The sequence below is a fragment of the Sinocyclocheilus anshuiensis genome, unplaced genomic scaffold, assembly GCF_001515605.1.
Source record: "Sinocyclocheilus anshuiensis isolate Anshui unplaced genomic scaffold, SAMN03320099.WGS_v1.1 scaffold577, whole genome shotgun sequence".
Classification (NCBI taxonomy): domain Eukaryota; kingdom Metazoa; phylum Chordata; class Actinopteri; order Cypriniformes; family Cyprinidae; genus Sinocyclocheilus; species Sinocyclocheilus anshuiensis.
In genome coordinates this window covers 390,476-403,792 of record NW_015539872.1, presented here as the reverse complement: position 1 = coordinate 403,792, position 13,317 = coordinate 390,476, and the positions used below count along the sequence as shown (strand labels likewise).

General features: G+C 35.8%; 1 protein-coding gene across 2 annotated transcripts in view; it reads right to left on the bottom strand.

The window, feature by feature from the left end:
• LOC107685241 (EGF-like repeat and discoidin I-like domain-containing protein 3) overlaps positions 1 to 13,317 on the bottom strand; it is a 201,740-nt gene that overhangs the window by 60,210 nt on the left and 128,213 nt on the right. For both annotated transcript variants that reach the window (XM_016481755.1, XM_016481757.1), the window contains one exon: positions 5,060 to 5,241. In XM_016481755.1, coding sequence (XP_016337241.1) covers positions 5,060 to 5,241 — 182 coding nt within the window. The remainder of the gene's footprint in view (positions 1 to 5,059; positions 5,242 to 13,317) is intronic.

The following is a 13,317-nucleotide window of genomic DNA, read 5'->3' as shown; positions in this document are numbered from 1 at the left end:
TAAAAAAACATGGGGAAGGGGGGGGGGGGGGGATCATTATACTCAATGAAATTTGACAATAGGCACAGAGGATATCAGATTTCACCAAGATTAACCCACTTGCAAATTTTTGGCCTTGACACTGAATTAAATTAGTATGAGTGTTATTGACAATGTGGTTAATATTCTCAAAACTGACAGCAGTTACAAATTTCTACCTTGAGATACTTGAATTAGTCGTGTAGTTGCAATGTTTGAAAAGATAAACTGAGGATAAACGACATAAATCGACTCTGACAGGTTACAATAAAACATGCCTGGCAAGGATAAGCGCTGATATTTTCTAACGAAAGCCTTGGATGTTACAGTAAAGAACTTAAATGAATGGTGAGATTCAGGATATTGAGGAGACGTGACAAATCCTGACCCCCCTCAAGAAATGAAATAAATAAAAGAATAAAGTTTGCTGCTGAGTATTCCACTTCCTTCACGTCCAAAAGTGCCACTTCTTCAGTTATGAAATCTCACGCTCTTGTCCACTATGGGCTTAAAGAAATTTCCCAAGTGTGTCACAAAGCAATTTCACACAACTGAGAAAGTCAAGATGCAAGTGCTACAGACAAATCTGCTACTTCTACCCCCACAGAAATCTATGTTTACCTCTAGCTCATTCTCTCTATATTTTTATAAACAAATACACCTGTAAGAATTTATTTGAATGACATTAATACTTATATTAAGCAAGGATGCATTACATTGATCAAAAGTGATAGTAAAGACATTTATAATGCTATAAAAGACTATGCTATGCTTTTGAACTTTCCATCAAAGAAGCTTGAAAAAATGTATGACCGTTTCCACAAAAATATTAAGCAGCACAACGGATTTTAACATGGATCACCAAATCAGCATATTAAAATGATTTCTGAAGGATCATGTGACACTGAAGACTGGAGTAATGGCTGCTGAAAATTCAGCTTTGCCATCACAGGTGTAAATTTCACAATAGTACTGTTTTTACTATATTTTTTGATCAAGTGAATTCATCCTCATTGAGCATAAGAGACTTAAGTGTTATTAAAACTGAATTTTTCATTTCTAGTGTTTATGGGCATCACTTTGCTTTAAAACTGATATACAGTTGAAGTGCACAGATGTGTAACTGATATCACAAACTGGCAAAAGTATAGTTTATGAATATATGCATAAAGTTATACACCAACAATTTAAGAGTTTTTACAATATAGATCAAGTAAAGTCTATTTTATGTACAGATCCCATGAATAGCTCATTAGATCCAAGCCAAAAAGGAAATGTGAACAATAGCATTACAGTTAGAAATAAAATTAGATTATGATTGATTACACTAAAACTTTAAGTCCTAAATAGACAGTAATTTGAGTAAGTGCTCATTCTCACTCATCAGTTCCAGTTCTCAAATGAACTTTGGAATGGAACTTTATTCCAAAACTTCATCCCTACATCTGCTGCTGTCAGTCCTGGGATTTTATAGCTCAGTGGATATGTATGGATCAACAGCTTAATCTTAAAGATGAATCACTGGTTTACAGATAACATTTTGCTTTGAGTATGAGGCTTTTGGGTTCTAAGCCACTCCATCCAACGTAATTCTGCATATTAATAAAACAAGTGGTAGTGGCATGTACCCATCACCCCCACCCTAAATGACGCTAGTATTTGCATTTTATTCACAACCACAACACCTGATGTCTTGAAGACAGCAAGACACCGAGGTAGAAATGGCAGGAAAGAATGACAGTGAAGAAAAAGGATGTTAACGAGAGACACACTGCATGTCGCCTCTAATTTCAATGACTAGAGCTGAAGAGTGGTCATGTGGCAACTACCACAGCATATCGCCTTAAGCCAATCTGGTATTTCTAACACACCTCTCTGTGTTCTAACCCAGCAGCTCCACAGCACCAAAAGCTTCATCCCAAGAGGCATCATTAAAGTCAAACAAACTCCCTAAATACTTTAGATGTCTCCCTTTTTACTACTTTCGCCTTCCTGTCTCCCTTCCTAGCTCTCTCTCCACCTATAATCCTCGCTCTTTACCTGTGAGCAGCTAGTGGTGCACAAACAGTGGTTAACTTGTTACGCTTCAGTCGGTCTGTCTTTTACAAGCAGGCATTTAACACTAGAACCGCCACGGGGTAAATTCAAATGTGCATAACAGATTTAAAATAAAACATTCAAGTCTCCCAGTCATTGACTTTTACTAAAATAATGTAATTTACAATCCAATGTTGTTAAAAATCATTTCGATAAAACCAGATAAAAAAAACGGGGCATTTATACCTATAAGCGCCAGCGGGTCAAATTTACCCGCTAAATTTTCACGCTGTCATTTTCTTGCCACTTATGTTTTAACATTGTACATTTCTAGGCAACGCCTTTCACTCACTGATTTAGCGCTTATCAGTTTCATAAATAAAGTCAAAATGACAAAAAAAGGCGATTTATGGAAGGTAGGTATTAGAAACACTAAATGCCATGAGTGATGGAGAGTCTAATGGTAAGTTATGCGTCCTGGGTCAGCTCAGCATCTGACAGTGATCCAGATATCATATTTACATGTTTTAGCCTAACGTTACTCTAATTGGTCAAACTTTGGTTTAATTATTACATTTGTGTCTTGCCATATCGTTTATTGTTCGCTACTGTGTTGCTATTCTAGTCTGGCCGTTTCCTGAAGAAAAATAAAAAAATCCAATCTGATGTATAATGAATAAAACCATAGGCTATTTTAGTAATTTAAACTTTACAGATCTTCTTTATGCACCAAGAGCTTGTAACACTCCAAAGAGAAAGGAAAACTTGAAATCGCATCATATGACGCCTTTAAAGAATAAATCTGAGGCTGGCAGGAGGCTACTCATTGTAAAACTAGAGGTAAATGGACTGAGACTTCCATCCACTGCGATTGTCTGCATTATCAATCAAACGGTACTCTGCTGAAGAAACTGCATATGAATACTAAACCATCCACTGAAGAAACTCAAATAAATTGATTGATACACAAAGTATAATGGACTAACATGAAGTGGTCCTGTGAATGGACAACGCTTTTGAAACCTTTCTGAAGATCGAATACCACAGACAAGGAGATCATTTTATTAGAAAAACAACTGTTTTGAATACTCGAGCAGATAACGGAGATATCCTACTAAATTTAGAGCTTGAAGAAAACAAAAACAACAACAACAGCAACCAAAACAGCACAAACTGTCACCAGCATGTTATGTTTTATTTGTTGACTGGATTAACCACTGCTTTTTAGCAGCCAGCACCACCATGAAAACACAGAGAGATAGAACAACAACAACAAAAACATTCCAGTCAACCAACCTTACCAGCTAAATTTTTCTTAGTAAACAACACAGTGATGCTGGTTGACCAGCACTAACCCAGCATAAACTAACATATATATATATATATATGTATTTAAAATGTTAATTATTCCTGTGATGGTAAAACAGAAATTTCAAAAGCCATTACCAGTCTTCAGTGGCCTGTAGCACAAAGCGAGATGAACAAACTCAGAGATGCAGAGTAAGTTTTGAGTTGACAAAACCCGATAAAGTCAACCTTTTTTAGATCAGGATCAGCGGGCTCACAAAGCTCAATATAAATGTTCTCTGACAACTCAACTGAACCAGAATTTGTGATTAACTCTGGAGCGCGTGCACCTGAAAGTGTGACATGTGCAGCAAACAGCCAATCACATGGAATGTGGAGAGCGTCAGCAAAGCGTCAGTTTGATTCACTTCTCGCGAGAGTCAGCGCAATTCACTTTTCTGCTGAGGATTAATAGATGTCGTTATTAAGTGTAATAAATTTAAATGCATTTACAAAGCAGGAATAAAGACTTCTGCTGCAGCAAAAGTTTAAGGCAGCAGAAAGAAAATATGACTATGCACGGGAATCAACTGTCAACTGAATTTAATTATTTATATATAGTTTCACACAGAGCTCAAAAGGAAAACATAAGTTTAGTATATATTAGCTGTCAAACGATTAATCGTGATAATTGCATCCAAAATAAAAGCTTTTGTTTGCATAATATGTGTGTGTTCTGTGTATATTTATTATGTATATATAAATACAAACACATACAGTATATATTTTGAAAATATTTACATGTATTTACGTCTATATTTATATTCATATAATTTATATTATACATAAAAATATTTAATATATAAAATAGCATATTTTCTGAAATATATACATGCATGTGTGTGTATTTATACATAATAAATATATATTTTATTTAAATATGAAGCTTAAAATTAATTGCCACTTCATATAATAATTATATGAATATATTATATGAATTATGAACAATTAATTTTGTCTTTAAAATCATTTGACTGTAAACTGCTTTAATCTGGAGCGAGAGATACGGGGGAGTGGCTTCATTGCATCAGATATATGTCACTTTGCTCACAGCTGATTGGTCCAGTTTGGGTTTGCGATCTCTAACCCAGAACAAAACCTGCTCCGGAGCAGGGTAGCCGTGTGGCGCAAGTTACCATGGTGACGAAACCCGCTCAAAACCAACCCATCTTCTTGAACCCCAAAACTCTCAAACTAAACTTGAATTTACCTGGGTAAAAACTGAAACCGGCTTCGTGCTACAGGCCACAGTTTCACATGATCTTTCAGAAATAATTTGGTGCTAAATTATTATCAAATATTATTGGTAATCAAATGTTATTAGTATTATTAATATTATTACTTCTCTTACATGTATTTCAAAAATAAATTATAAAAACATAATATAATTCAGCCATAATATTTCTCACCATGAAAATAGCCACATAAGCTGGAATGGCATTAAACACAAATAAACAAACAAACAAACATATGTATTTCTGCAGTGCTTTGGCAATATCTACTAAAGTATGTAAACAAACAACAAAAATACTCTATCAGTGATCATCATTTTCAGATAAACAGGCTGACAGGAATAAAATGTTTCTGTCAACTACAGGGTTCATTCACTGTTGATGGATCTTCATCCAGACTTAATCTGCTCGTGTCAATCTGTTACCTGAATCCAGGGCCATCTGTCATTCTCGGCTGCGGTCCAGGCGTTCACAAGACCCTTCTTATTCAGCCGGGCAAAGTAAGGGTACCATTTCTGGAGGCCGAAGAGAGCTCGGTGAGTGGAGGAGGCCGTTATCTGCTGGTTGGAGATGATTCCACCCTCCATGCCCAGTGGACCGGAACATTCTGCTCAATACACAACAATGACACACGAATGGAAAGGTTAGACTTTCAGGATACAGACAAATGCAAGCATTGCTCAACTTTACAGATCACAAAGTTTTGACAAGTGACAATAGCTTTCAGTAACTTGTTATTTGCATGTCATTATTTTTATATTTTATGTGAAGGTATCATATACTACTGGTCAAAAGTTTGGAATAACATATAGTCTGCATTTATTTGATCAAACACACAGTCAATCTTCAGTATTGTAAAAGAGCGGTTCCCTTTCAGCCGGTCACTCTGACCGATGAAATTAGGGAGGGTTACATATGAGACGTTTTCTATTTTAATATATTTTAAAATGCAATTTATTCCTGTGATGGCAAAGCTGGATTTTCAGCAGCCATTACTCCATGTGTTCAGCAAAGACACATGCAATTAAATTGAAAGAGACAGTAAAGACATTTATAATGTTTTGAAAGATCACTGAGCACTAAATCAGCATATCAGAATGATTTCTGAAGGATCACGTGACACTGAAGTCATGATAGTGACTGCTTGAATTTCAGCTTTGCCATCACAGCAATAAATTTCATTACATATTAAAATATCACTATATTTTTAATCAAATAAATGCAGCCTTGGTGAGTTTAAGAGATTTATTTCAAAAACATAAAATAATGTATTTGTATGGAATCTATAATCCATAAACTTACAATTAATATGTTCACTTTATGTATGAACACATGTCTAAAACACCAAAAGTACATGGCCATTTACAGTATGTATCAAGTATACTCTTCCACTGCCTCTATGTTATCTGTGATGCTTCCTTGGTCCATTCCTGAGTCTGCGTCCTTGTTAGAATCACTCTGGGAATCACTATCCTTGCTTGTATGCTCCTCTGAGATCTCTCCAATGGACACAAATCTTCTGTTATGAAAATTATTTCCTTTCATTTAGACTCTGAGCTGATTTCCAACATCCCACCTGGGGCCATGATTCCACCCGCAGGAATCCCGTTTTGCATGTTGTTTTTATTAAGGGCAGTGCTGGACTTGGTGTTCTCATTTTCAAATTACTAAAGCTCATAACAAGCCACACTGTATGTGAACATGTTTCCATGCATTTCTAATCTTCATCCTTGAAAAGTGTGATTTGTTTCTTCTAAAGGCTCTCTTCCAAAAAGAGAGTTTTAGGGGCTTGTCTCTTATTTTTAAAGTCAGCATGGTGTTTTCACAGGCTGCACACCTGCTTGTGTTTAAATACCTATGTGTGAACATTTAATTGGAGAAGCATGAATTCCATGGAAATGTTATGCAATTAGATATTCTACAAGTGTCAGAAAGACTTTCAAAACATACATTTTAGCTTTTTTTTGGCATCTTGCCTCAAAGGCATCCTCTCTTTCTCATCTGTCACTTATGCCCACATGCTAAAATCTAATTGGGTGAACAACTTCCACCTACATTTTCATTAAAATAAAAGTGTAAAACAGAAAATTAGAATTCCAATATTTGCCAAAACAATGCTTTAATATTTCAGTTTTTACTGTTTAAATTTCAATTAAAAGCCTATAATAGGCTGTTTTTAGCAACATAGCCTATGTGGCTACAAATTTGATCAAAAATACTGTTAATACAGGGCCTAAAACTAACTTTTTGCCACACCTGCCAATGGCCGGTGACATGATAAAATTTACCGGCCAAAAATAATTTTTTCCGGCCATGTAACTCTTTTTGCAAAAACAGCCAGTTATTACTACTACAATAACTAAACATATTTACAATGTTTTTAATTTGTCCTGCTGGTGCATTTTCCCTCAATTTTCCCTATTAATTATAGCCATTCAACATTACAGTATAATTGAAAGCCATAATTTTTTACATTTAATAGGCTCTGAAATATATAACAACTTTTAATTTAAGTGATTTTAAAACAATCTTCACATAAACTATATTATATATGCATAAACTATACATATTAATCTTTATTCAAGCTATAAAAGTTAATCAGCGACTAGAACAGTCCAAGGATTTCTCTTTTTCTTTTGATCTTTGATTTACATCAATGACAGACTTCAGCAGGTTTCACTTTAAAATCAGTGCTGTCTCTATAAAACCTGATGCATATGACGCATATGTGACACATATCCGTTTTTCTCCCAACTCTTAACGGTAATTTATAACTCATTTAAGACTCCGTTTACAAGGTAACTCGCCAAAACTGCGCATTTTGACATAATTGTGTGTTTTCGTGCGTTGAAGCGCTACTGTTGCGCTGTCTGAAGCGGCTCAGCGTATGTGTACAGCCGAACGCGCAGCCTTTCAAACTATATGCCTACTTCACTGCACCGTTTAGGTGCCGTAACCCCAGGTATGTGTCGCCGCATTCTCGGGTTATGAAGAATAAAGAAGGGAAAAGTTAATCTTCCAAAATGAAGCAGCAAAATCTTCTTAGGTAAAAGTTATTAGAACCGCGTCTAGGGACAAGCTGGCCATCACACTGCTCTGACCTTATCAGTCAGTTTGTATCCTATTATTTGATTTGCTTATGACAGAAACAGCGAATCTCTTTAAAAACTGTCTGTTGTTTTCACTTCATTGCATTGTTATAATTCGTAAAAGTTGTACCCGCCAACTGGCGACTGACACTGTTACATGGACTCGCCAACGCTGATTTTTACTTGCATTTGGAGCTTGGCGAGTGTTAATTTTAGGCCCTGTTTATACATATGAATAGGAAGTTAAAAGAACAGCATTTATTTGAAATATAAATCTTTTGTAACAATGTAAATGTCTTTACTGTTAATTCAGTGCATCCTTGCTGAATTAAATAATTTCTTTCTTTCTTTCTTTCTTTCTTTAAAAAAAACCCAGACATTTGACCAATAGTATACAGAACATGGTTAACCTATTTGTGCACTATAAACCAGCATCTCTCTCTTTTGTCCCACTGGAATTACTAAGACACTCAGAGCCTCTTTAGCACTTACATCCTTACAACAAACATCCCTCTTTATGCTGCTTACAACTGAACCTTGTCCATTCCCATTTAAAAAGGTTCCAGCAATTAGTCACCCATCTAACAAATCAATACCGGAATGCTGAATCATCATCCTTAACATAAACTTCCTCCTAGCCTTTTGGGAAATGATGTTTGTGAGTTTGTTCACGTAACATCGAAATATGCAAAGACATTCCACCATTACCTCCTGTGGTAAGAGTTATGAGACTGATTCAATTATTGAAGCACTTGGTTTATTAATACATTCTAATAAAAATATTAATGTATAGGCTATTAATAAAAATTAAGCAAGTAGATTAAGTTTTTTTTTTTTTTTTTGTTGGTAAAACTTAATTTGCATGCACTTTAAAATGTAGTTATATGCTGAAAATCAAAACAGAGAAATAAAACCAAATTGTGGAGGAAGATAAATGCAGTGTTGTAAGGAACATTCTGTAACATATAGCTCAGAGACTTTTATACATTATAAAGTTTGTCTTTAAGTAGTCAGAATACATAGTCCTAGTCGTAGATGGTTGAGGTTTTGGATGAGAACAAAAAGGTCAAGGTGTATAAGGTGTATAAGTACAAGGACCATCAGAACCTTTAGACTGAACTTTTGACCATAAGTGAGACAATTGTATATTTATAACAGCAGCTGAAATGTATATAAATATGTAGAAATGAATTCAGATTAACTTTAAAACTTTTTTATTAAATCTTTACTCCAGTTAAAATTACAATTTACATTACAATTACACTGTATAGCAATTCAAAACCATATGTAATCACTCCGTATATATAATTATACAGTAGCAAGAAAAAGCATGCAGTGAACCCATTGGAATTTGTTGGTTTTCTGTATTAATTGGTCATAAAATGTCATCTGATCCTCAGCAAAGTCACATGTACAGACAGACACAATGTGCTTAAGCTAAAAATGCACAAACAATTATTAGGCTATAACATACATTGTTCCGCAAACACAACTCCCCAATGTTCATGCTCCTCTCTTGGTCACTTGGACACTGTAGTTTAGGATAAACAAGGACACCAACACAACATTCAATAGTCCGAATATTATCATCTTCTTTTAAATGAAAATATATGAATTAGGTGATCACATATGATATAAAGCAAAGCAAAACATTTACATTAGTTTTAGTCATCGCTAAAAATGTAAAAACGTCGCACATTTGACCAGGATTGGGGGAAAAAATATATATTTTAACAGGTCAAACGATAAGGACTATTGGGGGCACGGACATGTCCAGTCATGTTTATGGAGACTTTACATAGACAATTTAATTCAATTCACATTAATTTCTTATAACTTTTTTTTTTTTTTTTTTTTTGCAATGCGTTTCATGAGCTGGTTATGAGTCCTTTGTTGGTTCTGAGCAGTTAAACTGCCTACTTTGGTTTTCAGATTATTCTGCATATCTGCAGTCTTTACAACAGTGACTGTTATGAGATCTATCTTCTCACACAGTGAAAACTCACTAATGCTGAAGAAAAAACGCAATGCATAAGAGTCAGGGGTTGTAAACGTACGCATATTGTGTTTGTTAAGCATATTGTGTTTTATTTGTGACTTTGTGAAGATTAGATAAACTTTTATGACCAATTAATGCAGACAACCAAGCCATTCCAATGGGTTCACATACTTTTTTTTTTGCCACTGTGAAATAAATGAACTTTTCCATGACATTCTAATTTATTGAGATGCACCTGTATACTATTCATAAGGTTTTGAGTCATCAGCACATTTCAATGATTCCCATTCTGTCAGTTTCAAACTTTCCACCATACAAATACAATGTTCATGTCCCCCATCTGATCAAAACTGTTGTAAAAAACAAACAATAAGCTGATGAAATTAGCATGATGACATCTGGTGTCCGCCGGCTACTGCCTGTTCTGAATGCACAGCATCAACACACAACACCAACATACGCACCCTCATTTTCCACTCCATTTCTGTGTAATTTAACAATGTTGCTGGGGTTGCAACCCCACAAATACATCTATTAATATTTTTCAGGATCTATCTCCTCCCGCATAGCAAATACTTTCCTAGCGTTGGACTGATTGTTTGGAAATGCACATAGGACACTGTGTTGATATACATCTTCAATTCAATTTGGGCTTTGACATTTCCGGTGCCTTTTCTTTACCCCGGGTGCTCAATACTAATATTTACCCAGGCTTGGCATTCTATAGCTCCCGATTGATTCATCTCAATTGCCTGGTGCTCTTTGAAGGAGTCAGAAGTTTCTGTTTTGCCTCTTCCCTTTTTATCCCTCAATCACAAAGACAGTTTTGTGAGGAATCAAAGAAAAGGCACATCACAAGAGTAAACTTATGACACCTACAGTCACAACAGATTTCTGTTCGCTGAGAATCTTTGGATTCAGAGTTCAATTATGTCAAAACAAAAAAACTTAAAATGTATCCTCTTCTCCTTCTCTCTCTCTCTTTCTCTTTCTCTCGCACTATGTCTTTTTTTATACCACACCGATTTTCTTATTTTCCCAATTTTAACATCAAAGAGATATGCTTCACAAATGCCGTACAGATCTTTTATCATTGTAGATCTCTTGTTTCTCTGTGGGGTATTAATTTAAGCCCAGTGCAGACTGAAAGCACAACGTTAAAGGACTGAACTAATATATATGTGATTCCTCTGAGAAACAGCACATAAGTTTTATCTTATTTTATCCGCTTAGTGGTTAAAAATCCGGTTACTTAGCTGCAGCTTATTGGTTCAAACCTCAGAAGGGGGTTGGGAATTATGCCAATCTTCAATCACCATTGTGCCTCTGTGCTATAAGCACATAACCCCATTGCTCCTAAAGGGTTGGGATGACACTGTCCCTGCAATAGAAAGTACCGTAGATCGCTTCCATTTACTCACAAGCAAACTATGACATTCATCTGTCTGTCCATCCATCCGTCTATCATCTGTCTATCTATCCATCTACTCGTCCTTCTACCTATCCATTCATCCTTCTATCTATCTGTTCGTCCATCCATCCAGTTGTCTGTCCATCTATCCATCCATCCATCGATCTTTCTGTCTATCCATCCATCCATCTGTCCATTCTTCCATCGGTCTGTCTATCCATCGATTCATCCATCCATCTGTCTCCGTCCATCCATCCAGCCAGCCAGCCAGCAATTCTGAATCCAGTTTGCAAAATCAAGAACTGATTTGGAATTTAAAAGGCATTTTCAATTCAATTCTAAAAGGCTACTTTAGATTTGAATAAAGGAGAAGAAGATTTTGTGTGAATAATGACATAAAATGTGATCTGTGAATCATAGTACAGTATGGGCTATTTTTATGACACATTATAATGTGGTTTTTAAAGCTTCACTGTTGCACAGTGTCTATCTCCTCTGTGTTCCATGGATAAAAAAATAAGGTTTAGTGACAAAAAACATACGGGAAAAAACACAGAACCACTGGATTAGTCCTATTAATACTGGTACACAACATTCAGTGTGGCTTAGATATTGTGAAGCATAAGGACTATTGGCAGCATAAGGACTACTGGCAGTAGAGATTCTGTCTATCATTGTATGAGCATTAGTGGATTTCTCTCTTTCCGATGTTCTCTCTGGCAGCGTTGTGACTTGCGATGACACAAGGCACGGCGTGTGATCTACCATCTTGAATAAGTTGCCTGCCAGCCACCCACCACAGCAGCAGCAGCAGCAGCGTACAGCTCTTCTATACTGACCCTCCAGCATACATCAACAGCCCAACAGACAGTGGCCATCACTAATGCTACAGTGTGACAGCCAAATCCATTTCTCAGCAGGCCTACTTATATAATCCATATATTGAGTTGAAGTCCACCTCAATCTTCGGCGCTTGTGCTAATGAGGAAGAACTGGGAATTTAGCTCCGTCAAGATTAAAGGCGACACAGTCACAAGCACAACACCTGCAATCAGTTTTGATTATTCATGGTTTTGTTTAATACATGCAAAACATGAGTTAAATTTTAAGGTATAATTCTAAAAGGTTGGAGCAGAACCACAAACCTTAACCTCTAAAACTGAAGCTTGTGAAACTAAAAATAAAGCTGAATGTCATTATAGAAGTACATGAAAGTGCTCTTAAAAATGCACATTTATAATGTGATTTCCATTTGTAGCAGGTAAAGATTGCACTTCTGCCCATAATGTCCCGCTGTGCTTTCTGTTAAATTAATAATGTCTCAATTTATTCCAATTTGCCAATTCAAATTTGGGACATCTATATTTCTTCTGTTGAAACTAGCAAGTCCTTTGAACACTGAATTTCCCATCTGTTACTTTTATTGAAAATACTGAGTCCTTTGACAAAAAAATTTGGTCTTCAGAACTTCATTTTAAATCTTTATATCTCTCTGCATGGGGTGAACTAAGCACACAAGTTTTTTTTTTTTCATTTTAAGATTTTTCATTTTATTTAGGATTGTCTCCTTGCTGGACATTTGACTTTTTTCAACACACACACAAAGGCACACAAGTGTGCCTGACCACATGTGCACGTGTTGAGTATACAAAGACCTTCCTAACAGACTCTGTTAATCAGCCTACTAAAAATAGAATGGCAAAAATAAATACATTGATGACCATACAACTTGAAAAAATTCATCCTCTTTTTCAAGTTCACATTTTACTCTACACATTTGTCATAGGTTGTCCTGGGCTCACCACGGGCCTCTATGTTATATTCCACTTATTAAGCCTGTGGAAATAGGCACCCATCCATAAACATTTTGTCTCGGGTCCATGAATTTTAGCAATGGCCCTGTCTCCATGCATTTACTGGCATTCTATACTGACTAATGGTTGGACGGAGAATAAATGTTTATGAAGCTGAAGGAGCTCCTTCTGGAATAAATAAGCTGCCAAATATTGATTTCAAAACTCTGATGAAAATGATGAATGTTCTCTGAAGAGATGGATTATCTGACTGTGGTGAAACTTTTATTCATGCCACTGACAACTTTTTTTTTTCATTTCCATTGACAACTGTTTTCCTATTTCCTATGACACACACACACACACACACACACACACGTTGTGTTTCCAT